Below are 20,356 nucleotides of genomic sequence, written 5' to 3'. Positions count from 1 at the left end.
ACGGAAAGACCAAAATCAGCATGTTGGCGAAAATATTAGTTGATTTTCTGATTTTAGTTAGTTATTTTTCGAGACAACTAAAACAATTTTACTTTTGCTAATTTAGATTTTTCAATTCTCATATCCTTAATAACAATAAAATATTTGTTGAAATGGCTATTTTTTTAGTTGAATTCACCAATTAAACGTGCTGTCATTTCTTAGCTAAGCCACACTTCATTTCCATTCAACTATTTTTTTAGTTCAATTAGAGAAATAAAACGTTGTTTACAACTAACGTAAATGCTTGAATTGGCTTCTGCAATTTGCAGCTATTTGGCGCACTGTCACCGAATAAAGGTTAACACCATAATGACTACTAGCCACTAGATGGCACACTACAACCGAAAAAAAATTTTAGTCGTCTTTTTTTATATTGGCAAGTATAAATACGATGCTGCATTGGAGAAAAAGACATAAACGAAACGTAAACTTCTTTTTGAAAATTTTTCTTCTAAATCACTGTTTTCTTCATTCGACTTCGCGAAATCGACTCTCTCACTGAACACTTTGAGCACTCGGAAAACAAAAACCTAATGCAAATAGTACACCAGACGGCGCAGCCCGAAAGGTTGGAAGATACAAAAAACATCATTTGACATATACAATTAGAGTGCAATACTCGAAACTCACTTCACTGTTCCACGTAAAACATTATTACGCATAATCGCTTGAAATGCGCACAGTTTCTGAATAAATTCACTTTTCACTAAAAGTTTACTTCATTTTTACATATCGGTTTAGAAATTTATATATGGATACATCGTAACACATGCCAAAAACATCAAAACAATTTGCAAGCAGTTTTAACAAGACTGTCCTTTTTAGCTTTTTAATGGATTGTTTTGCTTTGACACTTCTCATGAGTTTTTGACTCATAAACTTGTTAATAAAATCAATTTAATTTTCGGTTTCCCCGGAGCGGTCGTTTGAGCTCACTGAATAGCCAGAAGACACACGGAGCTGAATCAGGTGAATACGGTGGTTGCGGAACGATATTGGTTGAGTTTTTGGCGAAAAAATCGCGAAGAATCAATGCAGTATGCGACGATGCTTTATTGTGGTTCAAAAATCAAGAGTTGTTGGCCCATAATTCTGGCCACTTTTCTCAAATAACTGCGCGCAAGAGACCCATAACACTGAAATAGTATTTCTTGTTGGCAGTTTGGCCGGTAAGAAAGAATTTGAAGTGCATTACACTTCGATATCCCGGGCCCTGTGGTGGAGGAGGAGCACTATGAGGGAAGCTGAGCTGCGGGTCATAGGTGGTGGATAATGCTTAGTCGCGATAGCAACTCGTTGTGACTCGCGACCCGAACCATGTAGCGGGGGCTGACTGTAGGTGTGGGTAGGACGAGGTAGTGGGCCCTACACGTTCTAGGCCTAAAAACCACAAGACCTAAAGCAGTTGGCCCTGACAAGGCGAGTTGGCGCCGCCTTTCAATATGCACCTGGCCCAAATCTCTCTCTTCTCGCGGTCCTTCAGCGTTACTGCAAGGTTGGCGCAGGTCTAGCTAGCCGCCCATAAAAAGGGCTTGCTCAGGAAGTTCAACAAGAAAATTCGGATGGATCTAATCGGCTCAGACCTTTGCGACGAAAACGGACAAGAGATTGGAAACTCGGTACGTGGAACTTTAAGTCTCAACTTCATCGGAAGCACGCGTATACTATCCGATATAGTGAAAGACCGCAAGTTCGACATCGTAGCGCTGCAGGAGGTGTGTTGGAAGGGGTCTACGGTGCGGGTCTTTCGCGGGAACCACACCATATACCAGAGCTGCGGCAACACACACGAGCTGGGAACAGCTTTTATGGTGGTGGGGGATATGCAAAAGCGTGTGATCGGATGGTGGCCGGTCAGCGACAGAATGTGCAGGTTGAGGATCAAGGGCCGGTTCTTCAATATCAGCATAATTAACGTGCATAGTCCCCACCTCGGAAGTAGCGATGATGACAAAGACGAATTCTACGCGCAGCTGGAACGCGAATACGAGCGCTGCCCAAGACATGACATCAAGATCGTCATCGGCGATTTCAATGCTCAGGTTGGCCAGGAGGTAGAGTTCAGACCGGTGGTTGGAAGGTTCAGCCTAACGGCCTAAGACTCATCGACTTTGCTACCTCCAAGAACATGGCCATAAAAAGCACCTTTTTCCAGCACCGCCTCCTGCACCGATACACCTGGAGATCACCCATGCAAACGGAGACACAAATCGATCACGTCCTGATTGATGGACGGCATTTCTCGGACATTATCGACGTACGAACCTATCGGGGCGCTAACATCGACTCGGACCACTACCTTGTGATGGTTAAGCTGCGTCCAAAACTGTCCGTTGTGAATAACGTACGGTACCGGCGCCCGCCGCGGTATAATCTGGACCGACTGAGGGACACCGATGATGCTCCCCTGGAGGACTGCTCCAGGTTCGACTGCTCCATGGTTCGACGGCGAATGCCAGGAGATATTGGACGAGAAGAATGCAGCACGCGCAGCGATGTTGCGTCAAGCCACCCGTCAGAACGTGGAATCGTATCGACAGAGACGAAAGCAGCAAACTCGCCTTTTCCGGGACAAAAAGCGCCACCTGGAAGAGTCAGAGAGAGAGGAGATGGAGATGCTGTATCGTTCTCAGGATACACGGGCGTTCTACAGGAAGCTGAATGACTCTCGCAACGGCTTCATGCCGCGAGCCGAAATGTGTAGAGACAAGGAAGGTGGCATCCTGACGGACGAACGTGAGGTGATCGAAAGGTGGAGGCAGCACTACGATGAATATCTGAATAGTGCACAGGCGGACAATCAGGCGTTGGAGGAGGAAGATTATGTCAGTGTCGCAGCCGACGGAGATGTACCAGTGCCCACTATGAACGAGGTCAAGGAGGCTATCCAACAGCTCAAGAACAACAAAGCAGCTGGTAAGGATGGTCTAGGAGCAGAACTCTTCAAAAGGGGACCGGAGAAACTGACGGAATGCATCCACCGAATAATCGAAGAGATCTGGGACAGAGAACAGCTACCGGAGGAGTGGAAGGAAGGGGTCATCACCCCGATATACAAGAAAGGTGACAAATTGGACTGTGCAAACTACAGGGCAATCACAGTGTCAAATGCCGCCTACAAAGTGTTATCCCAGATCCTGTTCCGGCGCCTATCACCACTGGTAAATGGATTTGTCGGGAGTTATCAGGCCGGGTTCATCAACGGCAGATCAACAAACGACTAAATCTTCACTATACGGCAAATCCTCCAAAAATGCCGTGAATACCGGGTCCCGACGCATCATCTGTTCATCGACTTCAAAGCCGCATACGACACGGTAGACCGTGTAGAGCTATGGAAAATTATGGACGAGAACGGCTTCCCTGGGAAGCTGACAAGACTGACTAAGACTACGATGGATGGTGTACAGTGTTGTGTCAAGATTGCGGGCGGTTTCTCGGAACCGTTCGAATCACGTAGGGGATTAAGACAAGGTGATGGGTTGTCCTGCCTGCTGTTCAACATCGCACTTGAAGGAGTTATGCGAAGAGCGCGGCTCAACATGCGGGGCACGATTTTCACGAAGTCCGGACAATTCGTGTGCTTCGCTGATGACGTGGATATAATCGGTAGAAACAAGGAGACGGTAGCAGATCTGTATACCCGACTAAAGCGCGAAGCGGCACGAGTAGGACTGAGGATAAATGTGTCTAAGACAAAGTACATGCTGGCTGGCGGAACTGAAAGCGATAGGCAACGTCTGGGCAGCAGTATTACGATCGACGGCGACGAGTTCGAGGTGGTTGACGAGTTCATCTATCTTGGCTCACTGGTGACTGCGGACAACGACACCAGCCGGGAGATCAGGAGGCGCATTATATCCGGAAGTCGTGCCTACTATGGACTCCACAAAACATTGAGATCCAGGAAACTTCACCCCCGCACGAAGTGCACCATGTACAAATCACTGATAAGACCGGTGGTTCTCTACGGGCACGAAACGTGGACAATGCTCGAGGGGGACCTGCAAGCACTCGAAGTCTTCGAAAGGAGGGTGCTGAGAACGATCTTCGGTGGTGTGCAGGAAAATGGAGTGTGGAGGAGAAGAATGAACCATGAACTAGCGCAACTCTACGGTGAGCCAAGTATCCGGAAAGTAGCCCAGGCTGGAAGGGTACGGTGGGCGGGACATGTCGTGAGAATGCCGGACAACAGCCCCACCAAGTTGGTGTTCACCTCTAATCCGGCAGGTACAAGACAAAGAGGAGCGCAGCGTGCACGGTGGCTGGACCAAGTGGAGCGAAACCTGGATAGTATCGGGCGCCGACGTGGTTGGAGACAAGCAGCCATGGATCGAGTTACATGGAGAAGAATTGTTGATCAGATAAAATCTTAAAAGATGTAATATCAGAAATATATATATACACTTCGATATTAAAAGAAAACTGTCAACATTGCCTTGATTTGGACGTGGTTCGTCGTCAACGCATTCTCGACCCGCTTTGAACAACTTGTACCATTCAAAAACACTTGCTCGCGACATACAATTATCACCGAAGGCCTTAGGCAGCATTTTGAACGTTTCGGTACCAGAAATTTGATTCGGCGCATAAAATTTAATGGAACTTCTCTGTTGTAAAAATCGCCGATTGCACTTTTAATACTTCAGAAAGACAGACGTTTGCTAAACACTAAAGAATGTTTTGACGTGACACTCGGCACAGATGTCACTGACAGTCGTACCAACCTAGAAAAAAAAATTTCGACGAATAACGTTTCCGCGCGAAATATAATTCAAAAGTCTTACTACTTTTTGCACAGAGTAGTATGAGAATACATTCAGATACCAAAGATAAATTCAAGATTACAATGTCCCATACGATTCATTGCAAAATTTTGGGTCAGTAATTTTGATCCAGTTGGTTCAGTAATAATGTAATTTTATTGACCCTCCGTTAACAAGCGTCGACTAGTTCCGACAAAATGCCATGGAAACAATAGGTACAAGTTAGAAAGGAAGCAAACATATGTTTTCATTCAGCCCATAATGATTTCTTGCCACAACTGACTTTAATGCTTCATGAGATGAGGCAATAGCAAACTAAATAAATTCTAGGCAATGGTTCTAAGTAGTTTTCACTTTCTTATTATAAGAATCACTGGATATAAGGCAAATTTGCTCAATATCGTTCATACTGTAACTTGATATTTTTCGAAACATAAACAATCATTGTCATAGTTACGAAGCATCTAGCGATCATGTTGTTTTGTTTCAAAAGACTGAAACTGACAGTGAACTGAGCTCATCGAGGGGTCCTATTCAAATGATACTGATACATTTTTCACATTTTTTTCGGTTCAATCGATCATGGCTACCATTCGTTCATACTCCTGTGGTTGATTTTGCAAAGTAATTAAAAGATCAATCTCTTCCGTCGAATAGCAAAAAATTTCTCACATTTTTTAGGTTGTTGCAAGCGTTGAATATAAGACCTCACACAACATTGATTATTTTTAGCCTCGAAAACGTGCACATCCTTGTACATATGATTGAATATGAGGCTACATTAGAACAAAAAAAAAACACTGTTAATTGTACTCACCGTAGGTTCCGACTTGGGCGGAATAGCCAGCGAACCGCGCAGCACCAGCACTATCAGGCAGGCCACCGCCAGTTTCATCTTGATCACTTTGCCGTTCCGGGAGACACCTATCAAGATTGTGTTCAATTGACAATTCCTACGGTAACCTACAAACCACTTGACAGTGCCCGGCTGATGTCCGGTGATTCTTCAGTCGAGACCGGCACGCTGTTCCTATTGAAGGCGGCTCGGAAATCTAATTCCTTCTGACAGTTTCGGTTTGATTTATTGCCCACTATCGGAGAGACTACCAGTGCACCACCAGTAAGCAGCACTCAGTAGTACGGAGAGTACTGTTGTGGTAAAATTTTTTTACTCTCCAGGCCGAGAACCGGTTCGAAACAGTGCACTTATTATCACTATTAGCAAACCTAACTTACGTATGTAAAATGCCCAAACACTCACACCACATGCGCGCTTTTTCGCCCGCCCGATGATTAACAGCCGCTAGCCGCAGTATTGTATTACTATGATTAGCACCGCCACTATCTACTTAAGCCGACCAAGCGATTTCTTTCTTCGACAAACGGCGTTCCGCAAAGTGGCAAAACTGCACCGCACCGAAGTCGTCGAACGTATTTTGATTGAAAGTTCTTTTTTCTGTTATTATTTTTATTCACGCGTCTTCTTGCCGGCACACCAACGGCCACGAAGCGCATCAGCCTCACGCGGGTCTCTGCTCTTTTTCTCTTCTGTCGACTACACACGCACTAAAACCGCATTCAATGCTCACACTCGGCAATATTGCTTTTTAATACAAGTTGACCTGATTTGATAATAAATTTATTTATTTGATTTTCGACTTCTCGCACATCTTCTTTTCCAATGCACGTCTTGTCCTGGAAGAGTCGCCGGAGTTCAACTACACCGGGGGCAACCGACTGTCACTCAGAATGGGGGTTTATTCACTCACTCATATTGACCATTGATGGCTTCATCATTTCGTCCTATCAATTAGCACCAGCCACCTACTCTACTAATAGTAGTTCTGAAACTGTCCAAAACTTCGCAGCAAATCTGTGAAATAGAAAGTCGCAAAAAGTAAAAGCCAAGATTAAAACATTGGAATAAATATTTCAATTCAAGATTTCGCGGGGTGTGGGTTCTCGATTGGGACACCAAGTCGTAGGGGAAGTGGGTGGGATCAGAGAAGGACAAGAATGACACGTATGAGATGCCTTTGGGGAAAGATGATACTTTGTGCAAATGGCAGTGACATACGCAGTCGACAGTTCCAGGCAACGTGCAATTTGCTTCAATTATTAAACCGTAAATTAACCGTCCATTTTGTCCGGGTGGAACATTGGCAAGTGCATTCGCGCGCGCAGCGCTGATATTCGGCGTGGGTTGCGTTTTCCTTTTGCCGTCTTTGTTACCATTCTTTTTTTTTTGTTCCGTGGCTTTGCTGCCGGGATAATCGTTCAAGCTCAAAGTCAAATGGAGACGCGCGGTAAATAGTGCCATAAACTTTTCGGTCAAAACCATATCCGCTGGATGCGCCATTTCTGTTAATCAGCGTGAAACGGATAAGCCCGGGAGTGCAGTAAACATTTCACTCTCGGTCTGCCGGTAGAGTATAAATTTATAGTTGATGAATGAAAAAGGTAATTGAACGAGAACGAATTTTCAATTTGGTCGAATCTCTTTAACGTCTAAGAACTGACAACCGGCTTCTTATTCATCATTTTATTCACCCATGTTTTGCAAATTCGTAGGAAAAAATCTTAGACCATCCACAACAATCGTATTATCAAAAATAAACTCAATGTAACATTTAAATCATTTAAATAGAACCCCTCGATGAGCTCAGTACACTGTCAGTTTCAGTCTTTTGAAGCAAAACAACAAGCGTCTGATCGCTAGATGCGTCGTTACCATGACAATGATTATTTATGTTTGACACAATATCAAGTTACAGTACGAACGATATTGAGCAATTTCGCTTCATATCCAGTGATTCATGAAAAAAGATAGTAAAAACTGCTTAGAATTAAGGGCATATTCAGTAGTGTTCTAGTTCTAGATGCATAAGGAGGGTATCGATAAGTAGTTAGCAACATTCAAACAGTTATTACTCTGAAATGGCTCGATTTTTTGCAGCGTGTTTTGAGGTGACATGTTTGTTTACATGTCAATATCAGCTGCGCAATCGATTGGTTTCGGTACGGTTTATCGTTTCCATGATGAGTCGAATTGATCCGGAAACGCGAAGGAAAATTCTGCACACTTGGTGCTCAGAAAGTGGTGTCACGTACAACGAAATTGCAAAACGGGTGAAAGTGCACTACACCAGTGTCAAAAATATTATCGAGAAGTTCTGTAAGACCCTTTCCATAAAGGATTTGCCCCGATCCGGTAGGAATACGGGTCCCAGCCAGCCCAACCGGGACTTAAAAGTGGTTGAGTACATCAGGAAAAACCCATCGGCGTCGACGCGAGATTTGGCCAAGCAGTTCAACACCAGCATCGGGATGATTCAACGGATCAAAGTTCGGAGCTCCCTGAAAACGTACAAGAAACAGAAGGTGCCGAAAAAGTCCTTGGTACAGCAAGTTCAGGCCAAAACAAGAGCGCGAAAACTGTATAACCGGATTCTACAGAATAAAGACGGATGCATCCTAATCGTCGACGAAACCTACGTCAAGGAAGACTCTCGAGCGCTGCCCGGACCACAATATTATACGAAATCGGTGTACCAGGACCTGGACGACACTGACACCACGGTGGCAATGGAAAAGTTTGGGTAGGTGGTGTTGGTCTGGCAAGCAATTTGTACCTGTGGTTTGCGGTCGTCGATTTTCTTCACGAAGGGCTCAATTAACGCCAAGGTGTACGAGGAAGAATGTTTGAAGAGAGAATGCTGCCACTGTACAGAAAGCATAAGGCTCCTCCTCTCTTCTGGCCGGATTTGGCTTCAGTCCACTACGCCAACTCCGTTCTACAGTGGTTGTGAAAAAATAATGTACAATTCGTGGAAAAGGGCATCAACCCACCGAACGGCCCGGATCTTCGGCTAATTGAAAGGTATTGGGCAATTGTCAAGCGGCACTTTCGGAAGGAAGGTACAGTGGCCCAAAACAAGCAGGAGTTCAAAAACACTGGACAGCTGCCACCAGCGTTTCACAGAAACTAGGATTTTCTGCAATATAATCAGTGAAATGCATAAAAATGTAATTTTTCTACAATATATCGAAAACTGATGTCAAAATATGTTTGTTTTCGCTGCATACCAGTTAAAGGTTCAAATCGTTTTATGGCACTTTTTGTCTTGCTGCCTAGCAACAACCTACCTCTAGCATGCTACGTGTAGAACTGAAACGTTAGCTATAATTTCGCTTCTATTTATAGATTCTTGTGTGTCCAACAGCTTCGCTTTTGCACCGATTGAACAATCAGAGCGATGCTTTCCCTCTGATATATCACTTAATCCTTCCAAACCGTCGTCTATACTCTATGGCAGGGAACTCCGGTATGCCGGAGATTTTTAGCAGACAAAATAGGACACTGCCCGCTACTAATCGAAATTTCAATCAATCAAAATTGAAACGCGTATTTTCCTTGAGTTTCTAATTTGCACCCCTAAAAACTGTCCCAGAAAGTATGGACGCAACCAAAAACCGCTGCCATTTCGCAATGGTTCAGAATCTGTCAATTTTTATGGCTGCGTCCTGTTGTTTACACTCTTTTCTAACCACTTGGCAACCAAAACGTAGTCCGAAACAAGAAGCATCGATCAGACCGAGGGTTCGAAAGATGTACAATACGATTCTTGCTGGAAATTTGAGCTGCATAATCATGGACGACGAAACCTACGTGAAACTCGATTACAAATCCTTGCCGGGAACACAATATTATACGGTGCGAGAAGGGCAAGTGTTAAACCAGTCCGAGACATCGATTAAAGTCGAAAAATTTAGTAAGAAAGCTATGGTCTGGCAAGCAATTTGTAGCTGCGGTAAGATTTCGAAACCCTTCATCACCACTGCTTCAATGAACAGCGAAATATACATCAAGTAATGTTTACAAAAACGACTTCTACCCATGATTCGAAGCCACAAGGATCCTGTTGTCTTCTGGCTAGATCTTGCTTCTTGCCACTGCTCGAAAACAACGGTAGAATGGTATACTACCAAAAATGTCACTTTCGTCCCAAAAGACATGAATCCACCAAATTGCCCACAACTTCGATCAATTGAGGAATTTTGGGCATTAACGAAGGCACATCTATACGGAATTTGATGAGGAACGAAGGTGCGCCAGCTAGTCTACAATGGCTAAGTAGCAAATGTTGAGAATAATATTCTGTTGTTGTAGTATAATATTATCAGTATATCGAATAAAATTTGAATATCTAACACTTGTGAGTTATTTACAGCGAAATCAAAGTGCGTCCATACTTTGTGGGACAGTCTTTATATAGAAAATAAAAATGCACATCAAAAGTGCTCTTGATTTTCTCATAGAACGCTCAACCAATTTTCACAAACTTAGGTTCAAACGCAAGGTCAACCCTATTTTACACACTACCAAACTTCGTCCGGATACGATTTCTGGTTCCGGAATTACAGACTGATAAATATAAAAATTTCATTTTCAGGAGCGTGTTTTTTTACATGACACGTAAAAATCAAATAGCCGAAAAAGTGCTCGTGTGCTCCAGACCGGAAATCACTTCAATTTCTCAGAAACGGCTAAACCGATCTTCGTAAGCTTAGATTTAGCAGGGGAATTAAAAAAAGAGCTCTCTTCATTTTCTCAGAAACAGCTACGTCGATTTTCACAAACTTAGACTCAAATGAAAGGGCCAACGTATATAAAAATAGGCTACTTTTGATTTTTTTCAGATATCACTTCCGGTGCAACAGGGTGAGATGTGTTTAAAATGGTAAACCGTAATTTAGAGCAAAAATGCAAAAGAAAAACAAGAATTCCTATTCACTAAAAAAATTGAAAAGATTATACTAATGTATGCCCAAGCAAACTTTTTTGTTCCTATTCAATATTCAAAGAAAAGTTGTTTGAAGAATTTCTTAGTAATGTTAATAAAAACATGAGTTATATGAGTAAGGCATTATAGCACCAGTAGGTGGATAAAAACAGGTTTTCATCCAATTTAAGGAGATGAAGTCTAATAACTTGGTATTTTTCCTAGTTCCAGATGGGATTCCATTTTTACCAGTTCAACATCTCTGCTTAAGTTTGTAAATCAATCGTTGACGCTTGAAATCAGTTATCAATTTAATTTAGAAATTACAACTTTTTCTTAGCTTCAGTATAGAAAGTGTGTTAAAATGAAGATGTTATTTTTTCCTCGTGTACTCGAAGCTGCAATCCGAAAGATAGAGTCATCGAAGCACAAGATTAGGTTTGTTATTGTTTTTTTTCTTCAATTGGCACTCTTTCCTGAGCGAAAACATGATTAAACTGACTGATGACGTCACAGTTCGGTTCGAATCAATCATTCCACGGTTCAAAACGGCAAACCTCTAAATGTGCAACACGTGATTGTGAAGCAATGTCCCGTACCTGCTGTGCTTATCCAAAATCTTCAAACCTTCGCGGCTTACCGAATCTACGACAGTGATTAATTCGTGCTACAGTCCAACTCGCGCTGGGCACACCCGCGGAATGTCCACAGTTCCAGTATAATCAGTTATCACCAATTAGCCGCTGCGGAAAACGCCCAAAAACTCGAAATTCCACCGTTTCAGAAGTGTTTCACTCGTCGCCGGAGAGCAGAACGGAGAAGAAGAAAAAAAACAGATGCAGATCGGCACCACCTCGAACCGGTCGCGTTGAATTCAAGCATCGAACTGAAAGCCCGCTCCAGAGGACTGGAACGCTGACAGCTGCTGATTGTGCGCTTATGGACATTCTTCTCGCGGGCCGAGTCCGAGTAAAACGCGAGATGCGGTGCGGTGCTTCTTGCCATGCACTGTGGATTCGCGCTGCCCGCGGTATTCGTTGGTTCATGTGAAGAGTTTTACAAAAATTAAAATATGTATTCAAAATTCCGGTCAACGAAACGCCGCGGCGGTGGGGTTTGGAAGCTGAAGATGTTTGCGCGGGGCGATCGGTGCCACGATTTACGATGAATCTGTGAGATGCTAATGCTGTTAGGCTCATCTCAAGCACACACACACGCTTATGTTTTGTAGTGTAGGCGAGGGGATGTCAGTTCAGTTCACGCGTTTACTGATTTTTTTTGGGGGGTCAAGTGTCCCAAAAAGGTTTCGGATTAGTGCAAAAATTTGTCAACAAAACCTGACGTTAATAACACCTCACACTCTCACGGACAATCAGTCATGTTCTCACCGTGTGACGGCGAACCCTTGAATGGACGTTGAACGCACATAAATTTTACCGTGGCCAATCTCGCCACGCTGCGTCATGCACTTATCGCAATTATACAATGTACTTCTTTGAAAAAGGGCATTTTCGGGACGGTAATTTTGCAGCTCTAAGTCTGCATACGAATGGGGCGGAATGAGGGGACACAAGTTAAAATCGACGACAAATCATTGCAGTGCATACGATCAAAAGCCGTGATAGCATAATCAACCGGGGAGGCCGACCTAACGATTGTGGAAATCCTACGTCCAACTCTGTTCCGTATGAACAGATTATTTCGTTTTACACACCTTCGCTTTTCATTTTTTTTTTTGTACTGGGGACCAGCGCGCGCCTTTCCGCAGACCCTGATCGCGATCTACAGCCGTCCGTTGTCCGTCTTTTTAGCTGATCGTATTGATGGTTTCAGTGGTGTCGTGGAAGAAAGCTTAACAAGAGAGAACTAAAATGTTCAAAAGAAAAAAAAAACATATGCATAAATGTCCCGAAAAGGTACAGCACCTCTCAGGGCTCTTGCGACGGGGTACTGCCTTGAACTACGCTTAGTCTGGATCATGGAATCGTCAACCAAGTGCCAGCCCTGATAGGGATAAAGATATAATTCGTTGTTTATGGAAGAACCTCTCCTGGTGTCGTCGTTCGAATACAATTAGCATCACCATGTTCGGACGGTATTAAAAATAAGAAAAAAAAATCCCATGCTTCCAAACTTCAGTAATCGACGGTAACAAGCGGAATAGGTCACCTGTTACTTTTGAGTGAGAGGGATCAGGTTACATGCATACTACATTCAACTGGTATTTTGGCACGCAGATATTTTACTGGGGTCAACCACATTTTAGACTCACTGAGGATCAACGTTATCAAGACGATATAAGCAAAACATGCAATAGGTTCAGAAATCTGTTCACTGGTTTGTTTCACAGTGGATCAAAGCAAGCCAGATTATATTCTCAAGTCGCTACTTCCACACTGAGGAAAAAGCCATTAGAAGTTTCAGAAGACTCGGACGTATGAACCAAGTAGAAATCGATTTCATTACGGAGTGTATCGAAAATAAGCTATCCAAAAATTTTTCTTTCAAATTATGATGGAAAACGATATTTTATTCAAACTAAAAATTGATTCTTTATTGTACGAGGTTAAACTTGAGCATAATGAAAACCGGATGAAATTTAAGTTATTCCTTCACGAATTTTCGAACTTTCGATCGAACGCTCCTCATCAAGTTCCGGACAATTGTTGCATCGCATTTTTTGGACGTTTGAGGCCAAATTGTTTTAAACTCCTGCATGTTCCCAGCTGCCTTACCAGTCTCCTTTAAGACCCTCTTCACGATTGCCCAGTAACGTTCGATGGGTCGAAGCTGAGGGCAATTAGGTGGATTGATATTTTTTCAACGAAAAATATACCCTTTTCCGCAAACCAATTGAGAGTGGGTTTGGCATATTCAGCCGACGCTAAATCCGGCCAAAACAGTGGAGGTGTGCTATGCTTCTTATACAAAGGCAGCAATCTCTTCTGGAGACAATCAGATCGATAGATTTCTGCACTTATAGTTCCGGTAGTGTAAAAAATGGTTGACTTCGAACCACAGGAACATATTGCTTGCCATACCAGTACCTTTCGACCGAATTTCTCCACTTGAATCGACCTGTCCGCATCGCTCACATCCTCCCCAACGACGACAGTAAAGTATTGTGAAACTGGAAGGAGTTTTGAGTCTTCCTTTAATAAGTTTCATCGTCCATCAAAACGCATGCATCCGGACACTGCAAAAGACGCGAATACAATTTCCGGACCCTTGTTGCTGCTCGCTTCTTCTGTTCTACACTTTATTTCGACATTTTCTGCTTCTTGTAGGTCTTCAGATGATTTCGCCTCTTGATACGCTGGATCATTCTGATTTTTTTTTGCCAAATCACGTATTGACATTGATTTGTTCTTCATGATTAGAGATACCACTTTCTGGTCCAGTTTCGCTTTGGAAGATCCAGGTTTTCTGCCTCTTCCTAGTAACTGATCCAAAGAACAGTGTTCTCCAAACTTATTAATGATGGTTTTAACACTGGAATGATGAATTCCAAACCGCTTCGCCCATTTTCGCATAGTAATACCCTTCTCACTTAGCCATGTGTCCAGAACCATAATTTTCACTTCGCATAAACAAGTAAACAAATGAAAGCTGACAGCCAAACGCACAGCATGCTGTGATCTGAGCATAAAAAACCATCACAAATACATGCGTACAACACAAATGTATGTGGATAGCCTTTTTTTGATACACTCCTTAAATCCATTATATATTTCGCGAATTATTTTAAATTATATCAGGTGTACAACTTTGCTCCCGCCGTTTTTTTCCAAAATTAAAAGCTTTATTGCGAAAAAGTGCTTACAGATGTATTATTCAAAGTATTGTCAATCGCTAGCGACAACTTTCTCCCATCTTTCCGGCAATTTTCGGATACCGGCTCGAAAAAAGGAGTCCTCTTTTGACGCTATCCATGAAGCAATCCATTTTTCCAACTCTTCGAAGGATTGCAAATGTTGATCTGTCAGGCCGTGTGCCATCGAACGGAATAAGTGGAGGTCAGAAGAGGCGACATCTGGGGAATACGGCGGGTGGGGCAAGACTTCCCATTTCAGCGTTTCCAGGTACTTTTTGACCACTTTTGCGACGTGAGGCCTAGCATTGTAGTGTTGGAGGATGACTTTGTCATGTCGCTCTTGATATTGTGGCCGCTTTTCTTTTAGTGCGCGACTAAGGCGCATCAGTTGCGTTCGGTAGCGATCTCCTGTGATGGTTTCACCCGGTTTTAAGAGCTCTTCATCAAGCAATGCTTCTAGTTGTTCATCTTTGAAGGTTTCTTCTCTTCAACCACCATGTTTGTCTTCAACATCTAAATCACCATTTTTAAAACGTTGAAACCATTCCCGACACGTTTTTTTACTCAGAGCAGCATCACCGTAAGTTTCTGAGAGCATTCGATGCTCTTCAGCTGCATTTTTTGCGAATTGTAACAGAAAAGTAAAACTTTCCGCAAATGGCGAGAATTGGACACATAAACAGACATTTTCGAGCGTGAATAATACGAAAACAAGAACAGGTGTCACTGAAACGGCGATGACAATTCGTTAGGCACTGTACACACTCACTTTAAAGGCATTATCATCTATGTATTTTGACCAGCCTCAGCCGGTACAGCCACCTATCAGAAAACGGCGGAAGCAAAGTTGTATACCTGATAGTAAAATTGGACAATCGGACAGTTAGACGTAGGACCACGTCTTTCTTTACTATGCTCATCTGGATGCATTTTCAAAATTTCACAACACGAAAGTTTAACGAAACTACCGACGACACGACCAGATATTCAGAAGAAAAAATGGAATAAAAAGTGTCCGTGAGCGATTTACCACCAGTTACCACAAATATAGCGACCCCTTGATAATGATGAAAATAATCTTCTTTAGCAACACTGTCGTGGTTGCTACGAGCTTGTTACCATGGTATCCCAATAGTACAAATAAACATAAACAAATGGAAAAATTATATATTGGACTTCCGGTGAAGCTCTCAACGTGTAAGCATATCGTTTCGCACTGGTGCGATAAAATTTTGTGTATTTCTGTTCGCGGAAGAAAAATATATTCTCCTCCTAGAGTGAATTCGTGTGGCGACGCCGCGTAACATCATCGGGAGTCAATGTAAAAGAATTTACAATCAAAAACAGCAGTGCCATGAAATCGGACAATCAAGATACTTCAACCAAATACAAATTATTTGTATTTGCTTCAGCAGTTATTTTCAATGGTATTGGCAAGCCTGATAAATCGGATCGGTATCCCGACTGTGCGATAATGATGACCACCAAGGAATCTATCTCTAGATGCATACGGGTAACAACACATTATAAATTAAAGAAATTTCATTTCGTAGCTAACGAAATATTGCTTTTATAGACAACTGGAAAAAGAAATTTCGCCAACGAATAATATCACGCAGAAGAAGAACTGTTATCAACATCACCAATCCTTGGTATTGTGTATGCTCAACATGTGGATCAAATATTAATAACATTGAGGAAATAAAATGTTATATTAATTAAAATAAAGTTAGTTATGCGTTCTACTCAGTTTTCGAGCAACTGGGAATGTTTTATTTTAATCAAGATAACGAAGGCAAACGATGTTATCCTTGAATTGCAACAAATATTCAACTGAGTTTTTTTATATATTTTAAGATACAAATATACAAATAATTGATCTCAATTTGTTCATATGCTATCTTTTGTTAAGTTTTTCGATTATTGCTTTCATTCACAATGCTGCTTATTGAAACAATCATAATTTAAAATTATGAATATGTCCAGTACTGCCCATACTTGCATATCAGTCCCATATGGAAAATCGGCAAGTCGAGAAAAAGACGATTAAAATATTATTTTCGAATTTTTTGATATATTGTGCTACCTAATGCTAAATCATGATATTATTACATTAAATATCGGTAACACACCTTCACTATTCCAACATTTAAGCAAATAAAATTATTGAAATTTGCACTGAATGGGACTGATATGCGGGTATTTTGCATATGGGACAGACATGAGTTGATATTTTTTCACATTTTACTGAACAAACCCTCAACTTTTATTGCAATTTCTGGGAGTATATTGAGGATAGATTTTATTCCTCAAGCTAACTCAAAAATGGCGAAAATCGATATGGGACTGATATGCGAGTATGGGCAGAGTATGTCCAATATGTCATTTTCAAAGAGAACGCTTTAAAAGCTTCAAACATAAGTGTTCTCCGGTGCTTACGTACATATTTTTAAATATCTGAAGCATATGAAGAACAAGCAATAACTTCCTTATCTTCGAATTTTCTAGTTTGGTTCAATCGTTGCATCCCAATAATCAATTGACGATGTTTGTCTAAGATAATCACTACATTTTCACTCAGTATTATTCTCATTCTCCAGGTCCTACGAGCTATTGTTCGAACATTAAATTATTTTATTTTGTCTGTTGAACGTTCATGGTTTATCTCAACAAAACTATTCTTCGAATTTCGACAAAATTAATTTGATTTGATAATAAACACCAGTGTCTACGGTGAAGGTAACTGTTATTAGAAGTAGAGTTGTTTATTCTTAGTTGCCAGTTTTTAATATTTTTCGTACGATTCAATTTTGACATTACGAGTTATTGAGGGGTAGTTAAATTTGCGATACAGTTTTGATAGACGAGTGGCAGGTCGTGTCGTCGAAATTACTCTAGATTTGATTTCTTAAGTTTGGAAATCTACTGGGCTCCAAAAATTGATTCAAAAAGGCATTCAAAAAAGACTTGGTTTTTTGACATGTCGCATTCCTTGTAACAGTTCAAGAGCAGTTTTCCGGAACCATAATCCGGATTCAACGGTACACAATTTTAGTTGGTTCTGCGGTCACAATACAGTTTCACATTGTATTTTGTTTATTCTTACATATTATTTTTTTATTCCTGAACACATTTTTATATCTTTTCGAAAAAATTTTTTGCAACCGGTCCAGTGCTCTTGGGAAAGGTTGGCCAAATGATTATTTTATTCTTATTGCGGCGGTTCAGTAAATTGTGCACATTTCAGATTACTTCATAACTGTTTTCATGGTCTGAAACGGGAAATTAGCGTGACAAAAATATTTTCACTATTAAATAATAGTTTTTTGTAGTTGGTGTCTTCACAAAAGTTATTTGTAATCAAATGACGCTCCTTTTGATGAAAAATGTTACTAGGGTGGTCCTCATTTAGATTGAAATCTGAAATCTAACTTTCTTAATTGAACTCAAAAATGATTTTGTTGTGCAATAAAGTTGTAAGAAATTTTATTTTGAGCAACTTTGCTGAAAAAAGCACCTCTCTAGCTTTTCATTTGATCGAGTTACATCAATTTTCCCGAATAAAAGTAGGGTGGCTCCTGAAAATTCACTTTTTTTGTTCTAACTTTTTTGTGAAACGTTCTACGGTAAAGTTGTCTTCAGAAGAGTTGTTGTACTAATCATTACGCACAAATTTGTAAAACCAAGCTTTTTCATATGAGCTGCCAGTAAAAAGTTATGATTATTTTTTCATCAGAAACTAGTCAAGCTTCAAATATCAATATTCATTAGATGCCAGATCGATAAAAATGTATCCTATGCGGTTCCTGAAAGGTCATAATATAAAAAAAAGTTTAAAAGAAAATTGGAAGAGTATTATTTTTGTAACTTATTTAAATTAGTTTTAAAAATACCTTCAAAAAACTCAAAAACATTGCATAACTCTTAAACGCCTTAACGTATCAACAAACTTTCTTCGGCAAAATGATAGTATCAAATTAGTTCTACAAGTGTTCCATACATTGTCCATTCGAGAAATGAGAAGCACAGAAACTACAGTTTCGCGGAAATTTCGAAAATTTCCAGAATGCAACATAGAAGCAAGCTGTAAACGTTTGCCTTGAAATAATTGCGAGCCGATTACATTGATTTAATGTGAAAAAAGATTTCCATTCTAATCAAGCCAATAAACAATAATCAACCAAAAGAAAACAATCAGCTCCAACCAAAAATACGCACCAATAAATTTGATCTCATCAATTAGCATAACTCACCTTCGCTTTCTAAAGATGGAAATGTTTATTTTTCGCAAGGGGGGTTCGGAGATCGCGCACGATTTTGACCGACCGAAAAAAAATCGGCAGCACACACACTCTAATCACATCAATCAAGCAGCGCTCTGCGTTCGCAATCTACGATTATGTTCCGAGTTACGAGTCCATTTAACCTAATCCTTGCACTTGATGTCAACGTAGATGATCGATAGCTTAAGAGCACTTTGAGTAGTACATTCCAGAGATCGCGAAAGATTCTACCACACTTCGTGAGCCGGAGCTAAAATCTTCACCAACCATTCGATTCGAAAGCTGCATCGACACTGACCGACCGACCGACCGATCGGACGACTCGTTCCAGACAAGGATGATCTTCTACGCCGATTTGCTCGTTTCACTGCGGCGGAATCGGAAATGACGGTCTTACGTACGGCCAGTTCTCCGAGATGGGATGAAGCAAAAGACAGCTGGGACCGAGACTGAAGATACAAAGAACCATGCGCCCTACACGGAGCGAGTATCAATCGAAACTGATGGTTCAACCGAAGCGTATTGCGCTTCCAGGCTCGCATCACAGCACAGCATTCTCTCTCTCCAGAGCTGCAACAGTCTGCGCAGGAAGATGCATCGCATGAAAATGTTGCATCGAGTGCAATGAGAAACAGAGAGAAAGATTGAGTTCGGAAGCATCGAGAGCGAGAATAAATAGGCGGTTAAACATGTAAGCCAATGAGCGAGAAAGCGCTTCTGACTTATGTTGAAGATACATTATCTGATAGCAGTACAACTTGTGTGCAGTTATAGTGAAAATGTATGATTTGACAAATTCTAGGGTATATGTTCCAACAGTAATACCAATAGGTACGGTTATAATTCATAATAGTAGAAGACACTCAAAATCGCAAGACAAAAAAGATTCTCTGGCAACATTATTAATAAATTTAGTTCATGATCTTTTTTTTCACTTGTTTAAGAAATAAATTCCAAGTTTTAGAAAATCAATCGAGTACTCTGAAAAAAAGCCTGTTTCAATGCTTTTCTCATATCACTAATTCTACATTATTTATAGGCGATATTTACTTTCGAAAAAACACATTTAAATTGAAAATGTTCACACCTCTATGTGGGCATCATGCTCCATTATTTTTGACATTTCACTTCTGGGTGCACGCTAAACGCAAACTATTAAACATGACTGAACTAATAGCCTTTTTCGTCACGAGATGGTGTTACTACTGTGATGTCTTTTTCGATTTGTATTAAATTCGTTAAAGTGATCCATATTGATATATAATATATATGTCCGGATCCAAAAGTCGGGAAAAGATGCCGAAAATGAAGGCGAAATGATATTTTACTGTTATTTCGGTAAAGTTAGCTTTTTACTCGGTTTTGTAAATTACCGTTTTTACCAGCAATTGGACATTTTACCAAAATCAGCAAATTAATTTTATCAACTTACCGGAATATCGGAAAACAGCAATTCGACAACTGAAATTCGGTGATTCATCAATGTAGTCAGTTATCTTCAGTTCAAAACTTAGCGATCTGATTAATGTCGTTTTTGCTTGAGAAAACTGAAACTGACCGCGGGTAGATTCATCAAACAAACACTTTTCACGAGTCTGTGTTCAGTTCGCACTTATGTTGTTTTCGCTTGATGCCAAACCTAACCCAGTTTCCACTCTAACTGCTGTC

The 20,356-nt window shown here is 41.2% G+C and overlaps 1 protein-coding gene across 4 annotated transcripts in view; it reads right to left on the bottom strand.

The window, feature by feature from the left end:
- LOC131435466 (SPARC-related modular calcium-binding protein 2) overlaps nt 1-19,170 on the bottom strand; it is a 74,458-nt gene extending 55,288 nt beyond the window's left edge. For 2 of the 4 annotated variants that reach the window (XM_058603376.1, XM_058603380.1), the window contains exons 1-2: nt 18,659-19,170; nt 5,626-6,681 (exon numbers count right to left, since the gene is read on the bottom strand). In XM_058603376.1, the coding sequence (XP_058459359.1) occupies nt 5,626-5,703 (78 nt within the window). In that variant the 5' untranslated portion in view covers nt 5,704-6,681; nt 18,659-19,170. Of the gene's footprint in view, nt 1-5,625; nt 6,682-11,190; nt 11,455-18,658 lie in introns of those variants that run through there. The other 2 variants (XM_058603377.1, XM_058603379.1) reach the window with 2 other exon arrangements.
- Nucleotides 19,171-20,356: the final 1,186 nt, after the last annotated feature.

The sequence above is a fragment of the Malaya genurostris genome, chromosome 3 (assembly GCF_030247185.1).
Source record: "Malaya genurostris strain Urasoe2022 chromosome 3, Malgen_1.1, whole genome shotgun sequence".
In the NCBI taxonomy this organism is placed as follows: Eukaryota; Metazoa; Arthropoda; class Insecta; order Diptera; family Culicidae; genus Malaya; species Malaya genurostris.
The sequence above is the reverse complement of the archived record's forward strand: the minus strand, read 5'-3'. Positions and strand labels throughout refer to the sequence as shown.